Genomic DNA, 22568 nt, shown 5'->3' with positions numbered 1-22568 from the left:
ATAGAGGAAGAATATATTCTTTCTTAGGTTGTGAAATCTAACTTCTCCCTGACACAAAGGTGAGTATACCAAATCAAGAAACTCAAGGTGTCTGATTTTTTAATGCAAGTTATTAAATATTTTATTTAGTTATGTGAGTGGAAAAATGAGTTCAAAAGGAGGATGAAGGTGATTTACCCATATCCTCAGCTCAGTTCGTTGTGTATTATTGAGGGTTTCATTCCCAGATAAAAAAAGCTATAGTCGCTGATAACACATCTGTAAAATGAGAAAACATTTTTTTATATATTCTTCAGTTATAGAAAAGTTTTGAGAAGAAAGAACTAAAAATAAATTATGAAGATCTATGCCAATTCATAGGAGTCCCTTGTTAAGGTCATTGGGAGTTGGAAAGGTTGCTTTGTGGAAATTAATGAAAAGGCAGCCAGTATCTTATAATAAATAGAGAAACTAGAATGAATAAAACATTATCTTTATTTTTTAATTTTTTAAAATATGTCTTTATTGATTTCAGAGAGAGGAAGGGAGAGGGAGAGAGATAGAAACATCAGCAATGAGAGAGTCATTGACCGGCTCCCAGCCACGTACCCCCTACTGGGGATGGAGCCTGCAATCCTGGCATGTGCTCTGACTGGAAATTGAACCATGACCTCCTGGATCATAGGTTGATGCTAAGTCACTGAGCCATGCCAGGGGGACAGGACGTTATCTTTAAAAGTCAGCTAAAAATAATAGAAACAAGATTAATTAATCTTATTTTTCACAAAGTTTTAATTTTCATTACAATTATGCATTAATTATTTGAATAAACAGGCTTGCTTAATTGTGTATTAATAGCCCAATGATAGCTAATGCTTTCTTTGATAAAATTGTTTGATAAACAATATTACTCTTTCAATGTTAAGTCTAATTTCTGCAAAAATATTCTTGACAATTTTCCCAAGGTTCACTCATAATTCTTATTTACTCAAATAATTTTACTCTAGGATTTTCATAATTTTCACTTTGGCATTTATTTGTACCACTTAAAATGTTACTGTCATATGTTTGCAACATGCAGTAGTCATAGAGAAACTGACCCATAAATATTTAACATAAATATATAGCAAGAGTCCTACATATATAACAGGGTGTTTGAAAGGGGGCTATTTTATAAGTGAGCATCTCCCTTAGTAGATTGTCTAGTGTTTGGTATACTTTCACTTTCTTATGCAAACTCATCATCGTTGGTGATGGGATAATGATATTAAGATAACAAGGGCTCCCTCCTCCATCATTATATATAACATTAACTGTACACTTAGCTCTTGATGGATACATAGCTACAATGCTATATATTACAGTAACATAGCTGATGTAGGAATTTTTCACCTGGGTCTCAAGGAGACATTCAGAAGGTCCTTAAAACCTCTTTGTGCATGCAAATTTTTGACTGTATATACAATTCTGTATTTTTCTGGAGAGAGGGTCTATAACTTTTGTGACACAGAACCACTTTTACTCTGTCTTTAAAAATTCATTACCCATTTTACAATCCCCAAATAGCTATTATAATCTCCAAGTAGCAGCAAATATTGGTTCTCTTTCTAGATCTCTTTTGTTCAAACTCTACCATCTGCATTGTGTGCATGTATGTTGGGGTATGTCTGTGTGAAGAAACAAAAGTTCTAATCTATATTCTTGAGTAGGTATTCAGTGTGTTCCTGTTTCTGAACAGAGCATGTCTCCATAAATATGCAAAAATACTTTTAGAATTTATGTAATTAAAGAGACTAACGAAATCAGTATACTATTTTAGAAATCATTTTTTAAATATTTTTTTGTATTTTATTATGCAAAATTCTGTTTATTGAATCACAGAAAACCTATCTCTTAACCAGACAGTGGAGAAAAGCAATGAACTACCAAATCCATTAATCATGATTCTTGAAAACTGTTTTAAGAGTTAAAAGGCAAGAAGATATATGTGAATAACTAAGAAAATATATATTTCAGAGGTTTACTCCTTGCAATCTGTTAGTACATCAAGTTGAGAGCTATTTCTTATGTTGTACCTCTTTCCAGGAAACAAAATTTAAGTAGATTTGAACTCTGTAGTCAACGAAGAAAAAAATCTTTTAGTCCTCAATAGTTCTTCATCATATTTCTTCTTCCTGTGAATTAATTCTACTCTTGCTTTTAGTCCATCAGTTTTTCATGAACATGTAATCCTTACAGAAAAATGGAGGCACAGCAATATATGAAACAAAGAATATAATTGCATAGCAACAGCACAGAATTGTTTCCTGGTTAACAAATTGACTGTGTTTATTTTTTAAAACCCGTCACCATCATCTGAGCTAAAACTGCTTCTCCTACTGGTCTCTTTGCAAACTGCAGGGGAAGTGGCAGATAGCAGAGGATCTGTTCCAAAAGGAGATATTGTGTCATCCAGTAGCATGTCATCCAATCTTTGTTCCTCTTTCAGAGCAGCACTGAATGATAAATCTGTGAAGTGAGACAAAGGATCAGAGAAGGCCATAGCTTGATCACAGAGCTCGGGGCTTGTTCCTTGAGATAGAGTCAGTTTTTGGCAATAGTCTCCTGCATTCTGCTCAAGAGGGGTCTGTTGTTCGGTGATGTGAGCACATAAATCAACTGTGCCAAGTGAAGCCAAGGTTGGAAGACCATGAGCACGAGCCTGTATTTCTAGTTCCTGCAATTTCAAACAAGAATAATTAAATAATGACTTTGAAAGTGGACTTAACTCTAGATAATAAACCAGATATAACACCAATTTTATTTTTAATCCTCACCCAAGCATATATTTCCATTGATTTTTTTTAGAGAGAGTGGAAGGGAGGAAGGGAGGAGGGAGCTAGAGAGAGAGAAACATCGAGGTAAGAGAGACACATCAAATGGTTGCCTCCTGCTCATGCCTGATCTGGGTCAGGGATTGAACCCACAATCCAGGTATATGCTCTTGACCAGAAATTGAACCCGACATCCTTGGGTCCATGGGCTGATGCTCTAACCACTGAGCCTGAGCCCAAGCTAGAATCAAAATATTAACAAGTATTCAAACTGAAGAGTAATACAAATTATAAACATTTTTGCAAATAATAAAATCTGATATATTCCTATTGTCTAAAAAATAATCCTCAAGCCCAGCCTGCAAGGCTGAGTGGTTGAGTATCAACCTATGAACCAGAAGGTCATGGTTCAATTCCTTGTCAGGGCACATGCCTGGGTTACTGGCTCTGTCCCCATTTGAGGGCTTGCAGGAGGCAGCTGATCAATGACTCTCTCTCATCATTGATGTTTCTCTCTCTCCTTTCCCTTCCTCTCTCTGAAATCAATAACATATTAAAAATAATAAAATAAAAAAGCACTGTCAATTAAAAAAAATAACCCTCAAAAAATATGCAGATTTTAAAAAAATTTCTCCTCCCATTGTTCTATAAAAGAATACACTAGGGTCAAACAGTTACTCAAACTACATTTGGAGAAAGTGGAAAATCTTACATTTATTTTTCCAGATTAATTTCTCACTCTATTACAATTTCATGGAAACAAAGTAAGTGGTTTACCTGGCTATAAGCATACTCACATAAAAAAACCTTGAGAATTATAAAAACCCATATTTTGATATTTTGTGTCACGTGAACAGATGAGGAGGATATAAACCTGCACAATATGCCTGAGGCAATAAAATCAACAGCAGTGTTACTAAAGAAATAAAAGGAGGAGGGAAGAATATAGTGTCCAATATTATCTAGAGAATCAAATGTTCTAGTTTATTATTATTTTTTGGCTGAAACAACATCAAGTGTGTTTATAACATTCATTCTATTTCTGCATTTTGCAGTTAGTTGTCATTCATTATATATTTTTAAAGCCTTCTTGACCCTAGATTTCTAATCAATATCTAACTGAAACAACCCAATTCATGAACTTCTAAAAGAGAACAAAGTTATCCTTCAGAAAGTAAAACAATTGTTAATAAGAAAAAAAATAAATGAGACTACTGAATAGAACTGATGACAGGTAAGTCATATTTAAGTACATGGTTCATGGCAACATTCTTATAAAAACCTGAATCCGGAGTAGAAACCGCCGGTTAGCCTGCTCTAATTTCTTCTGTCTGTGTTCTAATTCTTGAGCTCTCTGTTGTTCTTTTTGTAGCCACTTGATGTACTCCACTGATGCTTTTAGAATGGTTCCTTTGTTCCAGCGCATATCACTGTAGAACAGAGATAACCTTTTCACAATTGTGCATGTCAGCAGAATTCATAAGAACTTACAAAATCTTTTTACATTAATATGAAATAATGACTTACATGATAATTATTCACTTTTAGATATTATTGCTTCTGAATAGAAATTTTAATAGAATAGTTAAGGAGCCCTTATATAGTAAAATTAATCCCAGAATGAAAATAAGTGTCAAAAGAAAGTAATAAAGTGACTTTTTGTGGGAGAGCTAAATGCAATATCATGATTCTACCATTACAGTTTTTATATTTTTAGTGAAAATTGCTTTTATTATTAACTCCAAGATTAAAATCTATGTGTGGTATTTCTGCATTAATGAACTAGGAAATGTACATTACTGGGGACTTAAGCTTAAATTTTTAAAGATCGTTTCAAATGTACCTACTTCCTAATAAGGTTGCTTTTATACTTTTAAGGGGGAAAAAATAAAGTCCTTCCTGAATGGTGATCCTGAGTGATTGTGAAACAAATCAGAATTTGGCAACATCATTTTATGCAATACAGCAAAACTTTCTAAAATTATTAAGCAAATTTTTCTGCATAAAAGTATCAATACTTTTTTAAAAACCCAGATACATATTTTTAAATAAGTTTCATATAAATAAATATAATTAAACATTACCAGATAACCTTTCAGGCTATAGCATATAACAAAATTTATTAAAACTTATTTATAAAATAGGAGGATGATAAATCTGAAATTACAGAACAGGCTACTGATTTTGATATCCATACAGCAGTAAATTTAATACTATATGTGAGTTAATGATATTTGAGGAGAAGTAAGCCAAACTAAGTACTAAACGTTAACCTGAGTTGTTGGGAAACTCTGATGAATTTTCAATTTAGAGTCATGAGATGTTCTAAATACAGCACAAAGTAAGCATGTAGGGAAATTTTAAAAAGTTATTATACCACATGTATTTTAATTGAAATGATTTTGGTGAAATATTTATTATATTTATTGTGATCAGAAGTGGAAAAAATATACTTTGAGAAAAAATCTGCTTGTATATGATTCATTGGAAGTTCATGTTAGATTACATTTCCATTAACCTCAAAAAATTAAAGGGCGCTGCATTTTTCAACCACCAGGTGAAAATGTTCACAAGCCTTCTTCTACTGAAATGCACTAAACTACTCAGTGTCTGTCTCAAGTTTGAAAATGCTTTGTCAGTTCTCTAGAACTATAATAGCTGTTGGTCTCATTTCTCTCACAGTGACTTATCTGGTGGTGCAAAGGCAGGGGAAAAAGAAGCCACTTTTGTCACTAAACCAAGAAAGCATTTGTATATGAAAAAGGTAGTGAACTCCTGAATTAAAAAGCTCTGAGAAGTAGGGAGGCTTATGGGCCTAATTTCGTTTTACTTCTTCTCATGGGAAGAAAAAGCTGGATAGAAGGACTAACTTTGAAGTTTAAAGCACTGTTTATTTAGATCTAAACATAAAGTTTCTTTTTAATATATTTTAAGTTTTCCAAACTTATTAAGGAGATGTGTGCCTCTCTTCCAAGACAATTTCAAGCAGCTAGGCATTAAAAGCATCATATATGACAGTAAAGCCAACACATGTAAAGGCATGCTTAAGGAATGAATGTTAATACTGGCTTTTCATTTTCTACAACATAACTTTCTTTGAAAAACTTAAAACTTTTGAGGAACTTGAATGCATTTAAACTTAAAGCAGGCAACAAAAATGCATACATTGTAGCAGAAGTATGGCCAGTCCAAAATATTGAAAATGCACAATCTATTGTCATTTTAGGAGTGTACATCACTTAAAATCATTAAAACATAAAAAAGAAAGTAGAAACCATGACAGACTTGATTTTTCTTGCTTAGACAAACATTTAAAAAGGCTTATTAGGTTTCATATATTACCTCAACTACCATTCATACCTAAAAGTAGGAGAATGTTATGACTATTTAAAAAAATGTAAATAAAACATTGTAATCAGTGTTGTAAATAAAAAAGTAGAGAAAAAAAAGAACAATTTTAGAGCATCAATGGAATAATTTATGTCCTGGTAGTATTTTATATTTTTATTATTATTATTATTTTGTAACTTTGATTCATAAAAAGCACATATAAAGTACACCAAGACCACACATCTGCAGAAGCTTTTCACTTTTTGTGTTTTAGTTTCATTTGGTTTTATTTTTTACCAATGGTCAGGAGATTGTCATTCCTTCATTGTTTTTGTTTTGTTTTGGCTCTTTTTTTTCTCAACCTATAGACCTTAACTACAGCTGTTCACTATATTATTTCCACTTCTGACCTTACTATTTTGACGTAGCAAAGAAATACAAATTTCTGAATGTTTTTGATGCATAAAAATGGCAACTTCATAGAACTAAAAATGTCTTTAGGTATTAGCCTTGATTTCCTGAGCCAACCCATAAGTTTATTCTAATCATGAGCTGAAAGGCTCCTCAGAGTTCAACTACTTCACAGTTCCTGCTATTTGCCCAAGAGCACATGGTGTTTAGAAGACCCAGGTCTCTTCATTCAATTCAGTAATCTTTCTGCAAGTCTCTGGCTTTCCTACTTTTTCAAATGCATCTGCCCTAAGAAATATGTTTTCTATAATGACTCAGTGCATAAAATTGCAACAGATGTTTCACGAGTTATTACTATCTTCCTTGGGTGTAATATGTAATACTTTTGATAGTTTCAATGCCATTCTTCCTCCTTTGTTTAAAAATGCTGGATCTGTCCCATTTGATTGATTTCATGATCCATTAATAGGTTATGGCACAAGTTTGAAAAATCCCATTCTATACAATTTTATGATCTGATATATTTTTTAATATTTTTAAAAAGAGAAAATGATTTTTTGCATTTTAATTGTTGCTGTCACCTTCTCAACAAATTAATCTGATTTTTTAAATTCATTTTTTGTTAATTTCATCATTGCCATAACATGGTGATAACATTAACTCCAAGTGAAACTTTGACTTCCAGTTAAGATGGCAGCATAGGTAAATGTGGTACTCAAATCCTCCCACAACCACATCAGAATTACAATTAAGCTACAGAACAACCATCATTTAGAACTGCCTGAATTCAAGCTGAATGGAAGTCCTACAACTAGGGATTTAAAGAAAAAGCCACATCTAGACTATTAGGCAGGGCAGAGATCCAAAACGAGCTGATCCTACACTTAGGTATGTTTGATAAAAATCAGGAGGGATATCTCAGTTGTGGAGGACCCCCTGAGGAGCAAGTGGAACCAGTCCCACACCAGACCCCCAAGACCAGGGTTCTAGTGCTGGGAAGAGAAGTTCCCATAATTTCTGGCTAAAAAACCAGCAAGAATTGAGACTGAGTGAGACAGAGGGTTGCTGGAGTCCCAGGCAGTTTCTCTTAAAGGGCCCATAAACAGACTTATCAGATTAATTCTCTCTGAGCTCCAGCACTGGGGCAGCAGCTCATAAGGCACCAGGGACATACAGGGAGGAACTGAATTGTCTGGAATCAGGACCAGAACTGGAGGGGCAGCTTTCTCCCAGCCAGAAGTGCTGGCAGAAGCCAATGATCCTTTGATGAGCCCTTCCCCAATAGAGAGGGCATGTGGGAGCCATGTTTGAGTCTCTGTTAACCTGGCTCACATTGTTCACCCAGTCCTGGTGATTACCTAAGACCCTCCCCTGCCATCTTGTGGGCTCACCTAAACTATTTCTTGTGGCTTTTCCATACAAATGGCTTGTCCTGGCTCACTCTTCAGACTTTCCTAAAATCTTTCAAACCAGCATCTGACCTAAGTATGCCCTGTACCTCTCACTAAGTGGCCCCAACCCTGGCACTAGCAGCAGTTGGCCTTGCTTCACAGCTTGGCCTCTACTGGGCATCTCCAAGCCCAGCACAAGTTATAGCTATCTCCAGATCACTTTGTAGCTCAAGCAGGTTGCCCTGGGCAGAACATAGGCAGATCCTGACACTGCCTCCCAGAAAGTCCCAGACCCAGTGCACCAGGTGGATAGCTTCAGACCACATCAAGCGCCACCCAACCACTTCCACAGCAACACATTCAAGGGGCAGACTCAGTGGGCACCAGAGCTCTACTGAAGTAAGTACTGCTCCTTGGGACAGGCCTCTGCACAGCTGATCCTCCAGGTGGTTGGTGGTTGCAGCCAGAATTTACAGCCATTCCTCCTGGGGATAAACTCCTTCTATTGATGTGCCAACAGCAATCAAAGCTCAACTTCAAGAGGAGAGTGTACATAGCCCACACAGGAGTGTGAGGGGACACACCTGGAGTGCCCAGCTTGGGTGATTGGGGAGGCTGTGCCCTTAGGCTCTACAGAACACCTAACTCATTAGGCCATTGTACAAAGACCAGGAGATTTAACAGGTCTACCTAATACATAAAAGCAAACAGAGAGGCTGCCAAGATGAGGAGACAAAGAAACCAGTCCCAAATGAAAGAACAGAACAAAACTCCAGAGAAAGAACTAAAAAAATAGACTCGAACAATCTACTAGACGCAGAGTTCAAACCACTGGTTATAAGGATGCTCAATGAAGAAGAGTAACTGAACTTACAGAGCACTTCAACAGCACATAAAAGGACATGGAAAGTATATAAAAGGATATAGAAACTATTCAAAAGGACATGGATACTACAAAAAAGAACCAGTTAGAAATGAAGAATACACTAACCAAAATGAAGAATAATTTACAGGGAAACAACAGTAAAGTAGATGAAGCCAAGAATCAAATCAGTAATTTGGATTGTAAGGAAGCAAAAAACATCCAATCAGAACAGTAAAAAGAAAAAATAATCAAAAAATGAAGATAGTGTAAGAAGCATTTGGGATAACTTCAAGCATACCAACATTCATATCCTGGGGGTAAAGAAAAATAGAGAGAGCAAGAAATTGAAAACTTATTTGGAAAGATGATGACAGAAAACTTCCTTAACTTGGTGAATGAAATAGACATAAAGGAGATCCAACATGGCAGCAGACTGAGTGGAAGCAACACTGACACTCTCCCAGGACCAAACTGGAATTTTAACTAAAATACAGAAAAACCACCCTGAAAATCAACTGGAACTGAATACTAGCTGGAGAGCACCCTCATAACCAAGGAGGAAAAGAAGACACTGGTAGGAAATGTGGAGGCACGCATGAGGGGGCTGGCTAGACTCCCACAGGCAGCAGCTGAAAGTACAGAGGGATATCTCAGCTGCTGGGGATTTCCACTGAGAGCTTTTGGGTCTCAACCACAAGCTAAGGTCTCCAGCCTAGAGCACCGGAATTGAGAAAAGTGCCCACATAACATTTGGCTTTGAAAAGCAGCAGGGTTTCCGTCCACCAGGGAGAAACAGCTGGAAATGCAAGCACCCTCTTAAAGAGCTGACGCACAAAGTTTCGTCTGCAGCCACTCACTTGGGCTCCAGTGGAGGGAAGGCAGACTGGACTAGAACAGTGTGAGGAGAATCCAGAGGAGCTGGCTGGGGGACTAGATCTCAGAGGGCATCCATCTGGACCCCAGTGCTGAGTCATTCTCCCATACGGCAGAGGACATCTTCCTTAGGCAGACATTTACCTTCCAAGCAGTTTTTGCCTGGAGGGGAAGCAATTGCCCAACCTTACTGGAAACCTCTGGCTCCCACCCTGTTGAGTTTCTACAGCCTGAGGTTCATTAAGGGGATGAATAACAACCCCTGGGAGCTTTGAGTCTTTGACTGATCTGCTTCTCGAGCCAGAGCTTGGAAAAGCAGGCCTTGGTGCACATCTTGGTCTTTTCCAAACACACCGAGCCCAGTAGAGGAAACCAGAAGCTATGGAGTGTGCAAAACTTCAAAGAGAGTACCTAAGGCCAGTCACAAACAGCATTTGACATCAGCCTGCACCAAAGACCATCCAAAAGACTAGGAGTCCTAGCAGATCTACCTAGTACATAGAAACAAACCCAAACAGACAGCCAAAAAGGGGAGACAAAAAAAAAAAAAAAAGCCCCAAATGAAAGAACAAGAGAAGTCTCCAGAGCAAGAGCTAAATGAAATGGAGATAAGCAATCTATCCAATATAGAGATCAGGATACTGATCACAAACATGCTCAACAGCATGAAAAAAGATATAGAAATTATGAAGAAAATTAAGAATAACGTAGTAGAAATTAAAAAAAATTTAAAAACATTGGAAGGAATGAACAGCAGATTAGGGGAAAATGAGGACTGGATCAGTGAAAAAGAAAACATGGTAGAAAAAAATCATTCAATCAGAGACCCAAAAAGAAAAAACAGTTTAAAAATAGGAGAACAGTTTAAGGGAGCTGTGGGACAACATAAAATGTAACAATATTTGCATCAGAGGAGTGCCAGAAAAGGTTGAAAGCAAGCAAGGTTTAGAGAACCTGTATGAAGAAATAATGGCAGAAAACTTCCTTATCCTGGTGAAGGAAAAAGTCAGACAAGTTCAGGAAACACAGAGTCCCAAGCAAGAAGAATCCAAAGAGGCCCACACCCAGACACATCACAATTAAAATGCCAAGAATTCAAGACAAATAGAGAATCTTGAAGGAAGCAAGAGAAAAGCAATCTGTTACCTACAAAGGAGCTCCCATAAGGCTGTCAGCTGACTTCTCACCAGAAACTCTACAGGCTAGAAGGAAATGACATGAAGTATTCAAGGTAATGCAAAACAAGGATCTGAAACCATAACAACTCTATCCAGCAAGGTTATCATTCAAAATGGGTGGTGAAATAAAGAACTTTCCAGACAAAAAAAAAAAAAAAGCTAAAGGAGTTTATAACCACCAAACAAGCATTGCAAGAAATGTTAAAGGGACTGCTGTAATAAGAAGTTGAAATTGAAAGAGAAACCTAGGCATAAAGAAATAAAATGGGAAAAGATAAGTACCTATCAATAATAACCTTAAATATAAATGGATTGAATGTCCCAATCATAAGACATAGGTACCAGAATGGATAAGAAAACAAGACCCAAATATATGCTCTCTACAAGAGACCCACCTCAGAACAAAAGACTCACACAGGCTGGGGAAAAAACAAACCACAACTTCTGGAGTACTTTAAAAGAGAGATTGATAGCAATACAGTCATAGCAGGGGACATTAACACCCTAATGACTTTACTGGATAGATCTTCCAGACTAAAATATCAACAAGGAAACAGTGACTCTAAGTGTCACAATAGATCAGATGGATTTCACTGACATTTACAGAACATTCTATTCCAAAGCTGCAGAATAGGCACTCTCCTCAAGTGCACATGGGACATTCTCAAAGATAGACCACAGGTTAGAACACAAAACAAGTCTCTACAAGTTAAAGAAGTTTGAAATCATATCAAGCATCTTCTCAGATATTTACACAATGGAACACTATGCAGTTGTGAAAACAACAAATCCTTTACCCTCTGTGACAGCATGGTGGGACCTGGAGAGTATTACGCTAAGCAAAATAAGCCAGTCAGAGAAAGACAAGTGTCACATGATCTTACTCATATGTGGAATCTAATGAACAAAATAAACCGATGAACAAAATTGATTCAGAGACATAGAAGCATAGAATAGACTGACGAATCTCAGAGGGCAGGCAGGGATGGGTGGTAGTTGGGGAGAAATTAACACAAAGATTTATATGTATATATGCATAACCCATGAACATAGACAATAGTGGGGTAAAGGCTTGTGGGGGAAGAGTACAGGGTGGAGGAGGTCAATGGGGGAAAAAGTATTACATTTGTAATACTTTCAACAATAAAGATAAATTTTAAAAAGCAATAAATATACAAGTCCAAGAAACACAGGATCCCAAACAAGATGAACCCACAGAAGTCCACACCAAGACACATCATAATTGTAATGCAAAAGGTTAAAGGTAAAGAGAGAAACTTAAAAGAAACAAAAATAAAGCAGTTAGTTACCTACAAGGGCACCCCCATAAGGCTGACAACTGATTTCTCAACAGAAACTCTTCAGGCCAGAAGGGAGTGGCATGAAGTTCTCCAAGCACTGAAAAGCAAGAACATGCAACTGAGATTGCTTTATCCAGCCAGGCTATCATTTAAAATTGAAGGTGAAATGAGGAGCTTCCCAGATAAACAAAGGCTAAAGGAATTCAGTACCACAAAACCAGCATTGCAAGAAATGCTAAAAGAATTGCTCTAAGAAAAAGAAAGAATAGTGAGAGAAAGGTACATTGACAAAAAGGGGAAAAATGGCATTAAATAAGTTGATATCAATAGTAACTTTAAATGTAAATGGAATATATGGTTCAATGAAAAGACATAGAGTAGCTGAATGGATAAGAAAAGAGGACCCAAATATATGCTATCTACAAGGGACCCACCTGAGAGCAAAAGACTCACACAGGCTAAAAGTGAAGGGATGGAGTAAATTATTCCATGCAAATGGAAAGGAAAAGAAAGCTGGAGTAGCAATTCTTATTTCTGACAAAATAGACTTCAAAATAAAGACCATAGCAAGAGACAAAGATGGCCACTACATAATACTAAAGGGATCAATCCAACAAGAGGAAAAAACCCTTATAAACATTTACTCACCCAATATAGGAGCACCTAAATATATAAAAAATTTCTTGGGGGACTTTAAGGAGGAGATTGACAGCAACACAATCATAGTGGGGGACTTTAACACCCCACTGTCAGCACTGGATAGATCATCAAGACAAAAACTCAACAGGGAAACACAAACCTTAAATGACTCATAAGACCTAATGGATTTAATGGACATTTATAGAACATTTCATCCCAAAGCAGCAGAACACACATTCTTCTCAAGTGCACATGGAATGTTCTCAAAAATAGACCACATGTTAGGGCACAAAGTAAGTCTCTACAAATACAAGAATATTGAAATCATATCAAGGATCTTCTTGGATCACAATGCCATGAAACTAGAAAACAACCACTATAAAAAAAACCCAAAATATTCAAACACATGGAAGCTAAATAGCATGCTATTAAACAATGAATGGGTTACCAATGAGATCAAGGAAGAAATCAAATACTTCATGGAAAAAAACGAAAATGACCAGACAACAACCCAAAATCTATGGGAAACAGCGAAAGCAGTCCTGAGAGGAAAATTCATAACAATACAGGCCTATCTCAAGAAACAAGAAAAAGATCTAATGAACCATCTAACACAACAACTAAAAGAACTAGAAAGAGAACAGCAAGAAAAGCCCCGAGGAACTAGAAGGAAGGAAATAATAAAGACCAGAGCAGAAATTAATGACATAGAGACTAAAAAAAATACAAAAAATCAATAAAACCAAGAGCTGGTTCTTTGAAAGATTGATGCACCTTTAGCCAGACTCATCAAGAAACAAAGGAGAGGACCCAAATAAATAAAATCAGAAGTGAAAGAGGCGATATAACAACTGACCCAATACAATTACACAGGATTGTAAGAAAATACTATGAGCAACTATATGCCAATAAACTGGAAAACATGGGTGAAATGGACAAATTCCTAGAAGCATACAACCTTCTAAAGCTAAATCGAGAAGAGGCAGAAAACCTGAATAGGCCAATAACAACTTATGAAATTGAAGCAGTAATCAAAAAACTCCCAGCAAACAAAAGTCCTGGACCAGATGGATTTACTGGCAAGTTTTACCAAACATTCAGAAAAGAATTAACACTTATTCTATTCAAACTATTCCAGAAAATTCAAGAGGAGGAAAAACTTCCAAACTTTTTTTTATGAGGACAGCATCATCTTAATCCCAAACCCAGATAAAGACACTACAAAGAAAGAAAATTACAGGCCAATAATCCTGATGAACGTAGATGCTAAAATCCTCACTAAAATACTAGCAAACCAGGTCCAGCAATACATTAAAAATATCATACACCATGATCAAGTGGGATTTATTCCGGGGATGCAAGGCTGGTACAACATCCGCAAATCAATAAATGTGATACATCACATAAACAAAATGAAGGACACAAATCAAATGATCATATCCATAGATGCAGAAAAAACACTCAACAAAATCCAGAACCCATTTCTGATAAAAACTCTCAGCAAAATGGGAATAGAGGGATCATACTTCAACATAATAAAGGCCTTATATGACAGACCGACAACAACATCATATTCAACGTGAAAAATTAAACCATTTCCATTAAAAACAGGAACAAGACAAAAATGTCCACTTTCACCACTCTTATTCAGCATAGTACTGGAAGTCCTCATCACAGCCATCAGACAGGTAGAAAACATCAAAAGTATCCAAATTGGAAAGGAGGAAGTAAAACTGTCATGATTTGCAGATGACATGATATTGTACATAGAAAACTCTAGAGACTCTGTCAAAGTACTACTAGATTTGATAAACGAATTCGGCAAGGTAGCTGGATACAAAATCAACATCCGGAAATCAACGGCATTCTTATACACCAACAATGAACTTTCAGAGAGAGAAACTAAAAAAAAAAAAAAAAAATTCCATTTACCATTGAAACTAAAAAAACTAAATACCTAGGTATAAACTTAACCAAGGATGTAAAAGACCTGTACTCAGAAAACTACATGACACTGATAAAAGAAGTAGAGGAAAATTTAAATAAGTGGAAGAATATACCATGCTCATGGATTGGAAAAATTAGTATCATTAAAATGTCCATACTACACAAAGCAATTTATAAATTCAATGCAATTCCTATTAAAATACCAACAGCATATTTCACAGATCTAGAACAAACATTTTGAAAATTTGTATGGAACCAAAAAAGACCCTGAACAGCTGCAGCATCTTGAGAAAGAAGAAAAGAGTGGGAGAGATCATGTTGCAGGACATCAAACTGTACTACAAAGCCATTGTAATCAAAACGGCCTGGTATTGGTAGAACAACAGACATATAGATCAATGGAACAGAACAGAGTCCACAGAAATAGACCCAAGCCATTATGGTCAGTTAATATTTGACAAAGGAGGCAAGAGCTTACATTGGAGTAAAGACAGTCCCTTCAATAGGTGGTGCTGGGATAATTGGACAGCTACATGCAAAGAAATGAAATTAGACCACTAACTTTCAGCATACACAAAAATAAACTCAAAATGGATAAAAGACTTAAACGTAAATCATGAAACCATAAAAATCCTGGAAGAAAACATAGGCAGTAAAGTCAGAGACATCCTACGTAGTGGAATTTTCACTGATACATCTCCTAGGACAAGAGAAACAAAAGAAAATATAAACATACGGGACTACATCAAACTAAAAAGCTTCTGCACAGCCAAAGAAAACAGCCTCAAAATACACGACCTGGGAAAACATATTTGCTAAGGATGTATCTGGTAAGGGGCTAATTTCCAAAGTGTACAAAGAACTCATACTACTCATCAAGAGGAAGATAAACAACCCAATTAAGAAATGGGCAAAAGACCTGAATAGACACTTCTCCAAAGAGGACATACAGATGGCCAAGAGACACATGAGAAAATATACAATGCACTCATCATCAGAGAGATGCAAATTAAAACCACAATGAGGTATCACTTCACCCCTGTCAGAATGTCGACTATCAACACATCAACAAACAACTCCTGCTGGTGAGGATGTGGAGAAAGGGGAACCCTCGTACACTGCTGAGGGGAATGCAGACTGGTGCAACCACGATGGAAAACAGTATGGATGTTCCTCAAAAAATTAAAAATGGAGCTGCCTTTTGACCCAGTGATCCCACTCCTAGGAATAAATCCTAAGAATCCTGAAACACTAATCAGAAAGAATATATCCACCCCTATATTCATAGCAGCACAATTTACAATAGCTAAGATCTGGAAAGTGCCCATCAGTAGATGAGTGGATAGAAAAGCTGTGGGACATTTACACCATGCAATACTATGCAGCTATAAAGAAGAAGTATCTCGTACCCTTTGGGACAGTATGGATGGACCTGGAGAAAATTATGCTAAGTGAACTAATACAGGCAGAGAAAGACAAACATCACATGATCTCACTTATATGTGAAATCTAAAGAACTTAATAAACTGATGAAGAGCCCGGCCGGGCGTGGCTCACCGGTTGAGCATTGACCTAGGATCCAGATGATCGGGGTTCGATTCCCGGTCAGGGCACATGCCCTGGTTGGGGCTCGATCAATGACTCTCTCATCATTGATGTTTCTATCTCTCTCTCTCCCTCTCCTTTCCTCTCTCTGAAATCAATAAAGATATATTTTAAAAAAATAAAAATAAACATAAAAAAATAAACTGATGAACAGAATAGATTCAATGACATCGAAGCATGATCAGACTGACAAATGTCAGAGGGAGGGAGGAGGGCGGGGGGGGATGGAGGGGGAAAGAGTAACCAAAGAATTTATATGCATATATGCACAACTCAAGGACAGGGACAATGGTATGGAGAGGGACTCGGGAGGGGGGGGGATGGGGTGGAATGGGTCATTGGGGAGATAAAGGGACATTTGGAATATTTTAAATAAAATAACAATAATAATAATATTCTAATAATTATGCATGGTGTCAGATGGTACTAGATTTATTAGGATGATCACTTAGTAAGTTATATAGTGTCTAATCACTGGGGTATATACCTGACACTAATATAACATTGTATGTAAACTGTAATAGTAAAAATAAATGATTTAATTAAGAAATAATTGATCGATTAATTAAAATTCTAAAAGAGAAACCAACAAAGTGAAACTTGCATCCTTTCTTTTACCCCACACTCTCTTCCCATTAATTTATTTTCTGTAACTTTTATATTATCCATAGTAGCATGTAAAAGTTTAGTAAATGAATTTAAAATAATTTCATTATGTAAATGGGAAACGGTTACTCCTTAGGTCCATAGATCCAGTCTCTACTTCTTGGGCAAACTCAATTTTAAGAGGATACATTCTGGATTCAACCATGAGACATCTGACTAATTAATGTTTCAATTAGACCAAAAATAAACATAATTTTCCTACATGTAGCATAATACAATTAAAACAAAAAATAATCCCCCTTTCTGAGATCCATAAAGAAGAGAAACATACTTAAGAATGTTTACAGTGAGCTTTTCTCAATTGAAGTCCCTTACAAATAAATTGATTTTCCATTTTCTAGATAAGCGCTAGACAAACTATAGCCTGCAGTCTGTTTTTGTCAATTAAGTTTTATTGGACGAAATTATGCTCATTCATATACATTTTGTCTATGTCTGTTTTCATGCTATAATGGCAGAGTTGATTAATTGCAACAGAGACTATATGGCCCAAAAGCTTGAAATATTTACTACTATCTGGCCCTTTACAGGAAAAGTTTGCAATTTTGTTTTTTGATTTTAGGCAATGAATTAAAACTAGAATGGAGACATTATATCCAAACCTTCTATAAAAGTATAGGCTAATAGTAATCTTACATAAGCTTTATCACTTGTAAAGCATTCTCATCTATATTATTTCTTTTTTACAAGAAATCAGTCATATAATAGGTGTCTTACAGACATGTTGACATCTGAAGATGCTCAGTTAGGCTTCAGAATCCAATTTTACTGTCACATCTGCTTTCTGCATATAACCGTGCGCTGGTACTGTGGGTTAGTTATAGGAGAAGCACTATTATAGGAGAAGCACTCTTAACTTACCTTTACCTAACCACTTTCAGGACTAAGTAATGTTCTTGATTCTCTTTGTAGCACCCACTGACTGTTGTCAGAAAAAAAGTAAGTAATAGAGGCCACTAGGCTACCTTCTGATACACTCGGGTACTTCTGTTATCTTGTGATGGCATATACTTAATGAGAGGCTGTTAAATTATAGTCCATTGTACTTATTATGATGATAATATAATTAAATTATAAGTACATTAATAAAATATGAGTGCAAAATAAGAAAGCATTTGTAAAATAGTTATTGTTTTTAGGTAAATTATATTAAAAGCTTTGGAAAAAATGTCAGTAAAAGTAGGTTACTAAAAATGTGCTGCAACAAATTAGGATATAATCCTTTCTAAAATCTATCTATACTTGTCTTCGTTTTTGTTTTATTTTATTTATTTATTTATTTTTTAAATATATTTTTTATTGATTTCACCAAGAGGAAAAGAGAGAGAGAGAGAAACATCATTGATGAGAGAGTCATTGATCAGCTGCAGCCCACAACTCGGGCATGTGCCCTGACCAGGAACTGAACCCTGATCACCTGGATCCTAGGTCAATGCTCAACCGCTGAGCCACGCCCGGCCGGGCGTTTTTGTTTTATTTTAAATAAGTTAAAATATACTATACATTTTAGTGCTGTTTCTGTAAGAAATAATATTTGAAACACATATTCAAATAAAAAGGCCTTAGACTTACATCAAATAATTGGTAAATAAATGTGCATTTATATTTTAAGTGTTAAAATTCTGTCAGGAAAATGTTTATTCTTTCTACTAATAATAAGAATGTTTATTCTTTCTACTAAAGACTTGTTTGCTTAGACTCTAGGAGAATTATTGGTAGGGCTTGGACTAAGACTGAACTCTTCAGACTCTCCATTGAGTGCTCTTTCTGCTATTCTATTCTAGATGCCCATGAGAATAAATATTACATTCCTTCTATTACAAATTATTGAATTGTCTGAGTAAACTGGCACATTTGGATATAGGGAAAGATTATTTCCAAATTTCACAAGTATCACTTTATCAAACATCATTGTTCCTAAATAATATGTAATTGCCAGCATTTGGAGAGGCCAGTTCTCAGTTTAAATGAAACATTTTTCAAGTCATTATTGATGCTACAGATCATGTTATTATGTTTTTTGTAAAACATTTTAAATTGGTACTTTAGTCAATTATTTGTTGAAATTCCTAACCTTAAACATCTTGTTTAATTGACTTTGTATGTGTATAAAACCAAAACTTGGCTAAAAATTCATGATAATCAATTAGTGGTTGGCATCAGTCAACATGTTTTTTACAGTACAATTCTATTTTATTTTAACTACAATCATTCATTTATTCATTTATCAAATATTTATTGAATTGAATACCTGCTTCATTTGAAGTACTGTTTTTGGCACAGAGGTGATTAAAATATAGGCTCCTCCCACAAAATGCTATGGTTTTATATTGAGCAATGATCTTTAAACATTTTTCTTGGAAAAGTTGCTATTAAAAAAGCAACAGCCCGGCCAGGCATGGCTCAGCGGTTGAGTGTCGACCTAGGATTCAGGAGATCACTGTTTGATTCCTGGTCAGGGCACATGCCTGGGTTGCAGGCTGAATCCCCAGTCCGGGGCATGCGAGAGGCAGCCAATCAATGATGACTCTCTCATCATTAATGTTTCTATCTCTCTCTCTCCCTCTCCTTTCCTCTCTCTGAAATCAATAAAGATATATTTAAAAAAAAAAAAAAAGGCAACAGTTTTTCTTTTGAATGGCAAGTTGATTATTTTCATACCGATCCAGATCTCTAGTGTTAAAGCTCTCAGTTTTATTGCTTGTTTGGTAAGAGTTTTTAATTCCTTTAAAAAAAAATTGTTTATGTGTTTAATTGTATCTGCATGTCTCCAGAACTTTGGAACCTCTGAAAATCCAATAATTCAATATTCATGTACACATAAATCTTACATTGAAAGAATTGTTATAACCATAAATTGAGTATAGCAGTCAGTGTAATAGCATGTGACATTACCATTAAATTTTGTCAAGACTGGTATCACACAGAAAAATCCACTATAAGCTAAGAAGAAGAATTTACTTATCTTTCATAGCTCAAAAGGACAACTGTTAGCAACAACCTTGGTGCTTAATGACAATCAGCCTTGAATAGACCAGAAGCAGCCTAATCTTTACCATAAGCTGCTTAGTTTCCTAGTCATTAGTCTTCCTCTACCCCTCTTCCCTCCCACCTATTTTGGGAGGTATGAAAACCATAACATTATTATAGAAATAATTTTTGAACTCACGGATCATTAGACTTTGGAATAAGAGTGCCAAGCTCCTTGATTCTGTAATTAATATTATACCTTCTTCTTCTTTCAACTATTAAAAAACAAATATTAGTTATTGTTCTCATTAAAGTACAATTCACGTTTGAATAACTGTCAACTTTCTTAATGATTTTTAAAAACAATAAATGAAAATTATCACTTAGTCAAAAGAGTATTCCTCAGAAATAAAATAAAAATTTAAATATACTTTATTCTAAAAGTGAAAATAACAATATTGGAATTATGATTCTATTATTCATATTTTAAAAATATTTCCTCCCCATATTTAAAAAATACATCTCCTAACCAAAACATGTTTTTCGTTCCTTGAAATGCTGTAATATTTACTCATACTGATATATATAGATATAGATATATAGATGATATATAGATATAGATGATATAGATGATATATAGATAGATATAGATATATAGATATAGATATAGATATATAGATATAGATGATATAGATATAGGTGATATAGATGATATATAGATAGATAGAGATATAGAGATATATAGATATATAGATATATAGATATAGATATAGATGATATAGATATAGATGATATAGATATAGATGATGTAGATATAGATATATAGATAGATATAGATATAGATGATATAGATATAGATGATATAGATATATAGATATAGATGATATAGATATAGATAGAGATATAGATGATATAGATATAGATATAGATAGATATAGATATAGATAGATATAGATAAAGATGATATAGATATAGATATAGATATAGATATAGATAGATATAGATATAGATATAGATATAGATATAGATATAGATATAGATATAGATATAGATATAGATATAGATATAGATATAGATGATATAGATATAGATGATATAGATATATTTTATTTGGCCATTATTTCACATATATTCATTTTGTCAGTCCATAAGGATTATAATATTTTGAGGTCTGCATCATACTTAGCTCTTCTTATATACTTCCCTGAAGGCCTAACACAAAGTTTGGCACACAGTAGGTGTGCGTGCCAAAATAGATTATGACTTCTTTAGGACAGAGACCATTTCTTCTCATTTTTATAACCCAAGAATGCTTGGTATATAGGAGCAGCTAAATAATTGTATTTTGATTAAGCTTTAAATATATTTTTCTAACTTAAATTTTTTCAATAATATATAGAGCAGTGGTTTTCAAACTTTGGTGTGCATCAGACGTACCTGGAAGGATTGCTAAAACAGATTTGTAACCCACATGTAGACATTCTGATTTCAGTTGGTCAGGGTTGGGGCCTATGAATTTGCATTTATAACAAGCTTCCAGTTGATGCTGTTTGACTAGGGCCCACACTTTGAGAACTACTGATACAGGTTCTGATTCAAAGACTGTTTTCTCTGCTTGCATTTTTATGCAGTCATCACTAATGGAAATTTAGTCCATTTAATAAATGTTCAATAAATGTCAGTTTCCTATATTGACCTCCTCTAAGAGCATGCATAGACTATAGAGTAGTCTTATAGTCTGGTACAGGAAATTAAAGAAAGAAAAATGTCATGAAGAAACAGAAAATCATATATCAAAAATATTGGAAAATACTTAAACAATACATGCTTGAAAATTAGGATCCACTATCAGAAACAAGGAAAGTCATGAAAGATCATCAATTGTCTTGGTGAACCTACTCTACAAAGCAATTTACCATGAATGGATTTGACCTTCAGGAATAATACATTGGAACTCCTCTGAAATTAGAATATAATTGATTCTTGATAGAGCTTATTTTCCCTCTTTATCAATATTATTTTTCTTGTGCATGTGATTCAAAAAACAATGACACTACATTAAAAAAAAAAAAAACTGAAAAGAAAGGTAAAGCTGATAGGAATACATATATATTTCACAGTGAGAATTTATTAATAACTCTGTTCATGCATACTCACCTCTATATTATAAAACAGACTTTTAAATATAAAATGAATAACAGCTCTGAAGGATGTTCATAATTTTATCTCAAAACAGGGTGGTGTTTTAGTCCTATACTATTTCTCCACAATCTATTATTGAAATGCACCTTATGTGAAATATCAGAAGTTTCTACTCTATTTAGACTGTGCTTGATACATGTTCAATTATGAGATCTTTAATTTCTCAATGTTTTAATACCTAGTACTACTAGTTATTTGTAAAAGGGCCAATCTTTAAAAAATTGCTAAACGCACTTGCTGGTGTGGTTCAGTGGCTAGAGTGTCAGCCAGTGCTCTGAAGGGTCCTGGATTTGATTCCTGATCAAGGTCAAGTACCTGGTCAGGGCTTGTGCAGGGGGCAATCAGTTGATGTGGCTCTCTCTCATCAATGTTTCTCTCTCTTTCTCTTTCTCTTTCTC

At 35.1% G+C, this 22568-nt stretch overlaps 1 protein-coding gene across 1 annotated transcript in view; it reads right to left on the bottom strand.

The window, feature by feature from the left end:
- Positions 1 to 2314: 2314 nt before the first annotated feature.
- The window catches only part of TFEC (transcription factor EC), a 66975-nt gene continuing 46721 nt past the window's right edge, over positions 2315 to 22568 (bottom strand). The window contains exons 5-7 of the mRNA XM_016201629.2: positions 20168 to 20243; positions 4075 to 4222; positions 2315 to 2695 (exon numbers count right to left, since the gene is read on the bottom strand). Coding sequence (XP_016057115.2) covers positions 2315 to 2695; positions 4075 to 4222; positions 20168 to 20243 — 605 coding nt within the window. The remainder of the gene's footprint in view (positions 2696 to 4074; positions 4223 to 20167; positions 20244 to 22568) is intronic.

The sequence above is a fragment of the Miniopterus natalensis genome, chromosome 10 (assembly GCF_054644295.1).
Source record: "Miniopterus natalensis isolate mMinNat1 chromosome 10, mMinNat1.hap1, whole genome shotgun sequence".
Lineage (NCBI taxonomy): Eukaryota > Metazoa > Chordata > Mammalia > Chiroptera > Miniopteridae > Miniopterus > Miniopterus natalensis.
Note: the sequence above shows the minus strand (reverse complement) of the source record. Positions and strands in the feature narration are given on the sequence as shown.